The sequence below is a fragment of the Eptesicus fuscus genome, chromosome 20 (genome assembly GCF_027574615.1).
Source record: "Eptesicus fuscus isolate TK198812 chromosome 20, DD_ASM_mEF_20220401, whole genome shotgun sequence".
Lineage (NCBI taxonomy): Eukaryota > Metazoa > Chordata > Mammalia > Chiroptera > Vespertilionidae > Eptesicus > Eptesicus fuscus.
This window is the reverse complement of record NC_072492.1, coordinates 8,502,174-8,504,871: the sequence shown is the minus strand read 5'-3', so window position 1 is coordinate 8,504,871 and position 2,698 is coordinate 8,502,174. Positions and strand designations below refer to the sequence as shown.

Below are 2,698 nucleotides of genomic sequence, written 5' to 3'. Positions count from 1 at the left end.
CGTGGAGAATGCAGTGGATCTTACAACTTCAGAAGGCCCTTTGCACCTAGACAAAGCCCGGCGGTCCGGGGCGGCTCTCTCTCGGATCTACTGAAAATCTTAACGCCATCCACTCTCCTAACAATGACCATATGCCTCAGAGAGGTCTCCCTCTGTAAGAACACCCCAGCCACCTGCATCGTGACGGAGGTTTACTTAACCAGCATGGTAGGGTGCTGTGGGCAGCATGCCTGTGAGCTGCATGCTGTTACTAACATCATCTCTGACCCAGGGGTTATTATCAGCTCCATCTCCGTTTCGCTGATTTGGAAACCAGGGCACAGAGAGGTGGAGTAACTTGCTCCAGGTCACACAGCTAGTAAGGAATAAAACTGGATGCAAACCAGACAGCTGGGTCTTGGCCCATGCTCTTCCCCGCTGGCTACTGAGCGTGTCTTTTTAAGGAGAGAAGGACGTGCAGGGCAAGGAGCCCCGCACTGTGGCCCCTGGTTGATGAGGCAAGTGACTTCGCTCCCCACATGGCCTTGACCTGGTCATCATCACTGTTGTCATCATCCTGCTCACATCTCCGATAGCTTCTAATTGTTCTTCAGATAAAGACCAAAATCCTTCAGAGGGCCTTCCCGGCTCTGCGGTCTGGCGTCCGCCCACGCAGGCACTGACCTCGGGTGCCCTCGCCCTCTGCCCTGCGCTCTCCACTTCCTCCTAGCCAGGACCTTTGCTCCGGCCAGCGCCTCTCCCTGAAAGGCCGCCCCTTCTGCGCCAGTTTCTGTGCGCGTTCCCATCCAGAGGAGCTGCCTTTCTCCCCGGTCCTCGCCTGACCATGTTGCTGTATCCGTTAGTGAGAACACGGGTTACTGTCTGCCTCTCTCTCACCCGACGGGGGCTCCCCGCGGTAGAGACCTTGTGTGTCTGACGCTCCGCAGCAGCCCGGTGCCTGGCACAGTGCCTGGCGCGTCCCTGTGAAGGAGCGAACTAGTCAGGGAGCCCTCCTGTTTCATAATGCTCACCGTGAGGTGACCCCACCCTGCCAGTCTGAGGTGCGCCAAAGTACTCCTAGTTGGGCTCTGGGTGAGTTTATTCACCCCATATTACATGCTCAGTAACAACGTTTGACCTGGGTGAGAACCACACTGCAAAGAGCCTAGTCCTGCCTTCCCTATTTCCCATCTTTGCAAAAACAGGGCAGGGACTATCCTCATTTCACAGGTGAGAATACTGAGGCTCAGAGCATCATGCAACCTGCTCAACGTCACCCAGTGACCCAGCGCTGCTCAGAGCGGGACCCACGCGTGGTGACTTCTCATTTCCTTTCATCTGCCAGAGCGGGACCACCCCACCCTCTGAAACCTCTTTGAACTGCTGCTCCCTCTCTCAGTTCTGAGGGTCAGATGGAATCCCCAGAAAAGACATGAGGCTTATTTCCTCCTTCCAACCAGCAGTGACCTTTGCGCTTACACCCGGAACGCAGAAGGGAGTGCCCAGCTGTGCCTGAGTGCAGGTCCCTGTCCGCCTGGGGGTGGGGGTGGGGGGTGGATAACAATCTCCAACCAACCAGGGCTTTGGCTGCAGTCCCCTGGGAACAGCTGCCCCTCTCTAATTCAGGGTTTGGGGGCCAGACCAGCTCTACCTGTGGGGTTCCATGTCCCTGTGAGAAATCTTACAAGTATCTGCCTCGGGTGACATGTGGTCAACGGAGCCGCTGGCCTGGCTGGAAAGTGCAGCTCGAACAATGAAATGACCATCCCTGATCTCTTGATTTTGGGGTCTTCCCGGCCGGCTCGGGGCGCTGACTGCGTGGGAGGGTGCATGAGGAGGCGGGGCGCACTGAGAGTGGACGTGCAGGCAGCTCCTGGCCCCCCTGCATGTCCACCTGGGCAGGTGCAGGGAGGAAGCAGGTGAGAGGGGCCGCTCTGGGGGTTCTGCTCTGTCTCCTCCCGCTGCACCCAGCAAGGGCACAGGCAGCCATGGGGAACTCTCCATGCTCTCCCAGTGCCGAAGGCTTTTCTCCCCAGCAGGGTTTGGGGCCAGACCAGCAGACCAGCAAGATGGGCCCCTTTCTTCCACATTCTGAGCTGAGGGTCAGCTTCCTGTTCTGGTGGCAGAACCCTCCCTGGAGGGAGAGGGCCGTGGGGACCCTCCTCTGGCTTCCTCAAGGACAAGGGTGCTCAGGGGATAAATACCTGCCCCGTGACCTCCTGGTCCGGGGCCCAGGTGGGCAGAACCCTGTCATTGTCGTCCTCCAGCGGCTTGCCCATTCAGCCTCCAAAGACCCAAACCTGTCCCAGCTCATCTGAGCCCCGCCACTCCTCTGGGAGGTCTCCTGTGCACTCACCTGCTCCCTGGAGGGGCTGTGGGGGGCATTCTGGGTGGGAGCTGCAAGTCCCTGCTCCTCCGACTGCCAGCAGCCCCAGGTTCACAGGAAGCCTGTGTCCCCGCTCCTCTGCCGACAGGCGAACTACAAGTCCAGTTTCTCAAGAGGCAGCTCGATGTTGAGGGAGTACCAGGTGATCCAGAACAGGAGGCTGAAAGCCAGGATCAGGGACCCTGAGTAGACCAAGAAGTCCCAGTAATCCAGCGACGCAAAGATGCCCAGGAGCAGGAGCACCAGGCCCAGGGCGTCGAGCAGGAGGGCCAAGACGAGGAGGAGCGCACAGCGCCCGGGGCTGCATCTTCCCCAGGGCGCCCCCAGGAGCAT

The 2,698-nt window shown here is 59.2% G+C and overlaps 1 protein-coding gene across 1 annotated transcript; it reads right to left on the bottom strand.

Annotated features, from left to right (window-relative positions):
- Positions 1-2,458: 2,458 nt before the first annotated feature.
- TMEM238L (transmembrane protein 238 like) lies at positions 2,459-2,698 on the bottom strand. Its single transcript, XM_054709574.1, has one exon. It carries the CDS (start codon positions 2,696-2,698, stop codon positions 2,459-2,461), a length of 240 nt encoding a protein of 79 aa, XP_054565549.1.

Excerpts from the sequence above, each read along its gene's own strand:
- TMEM238L (XM_054709574.1), bottom strand. The coding sequence starts at position 2,698 with ATGCTCCTGGGGGCGCCCTGGGGAAGATGCAGCCCCGGGCGCTGTGCG.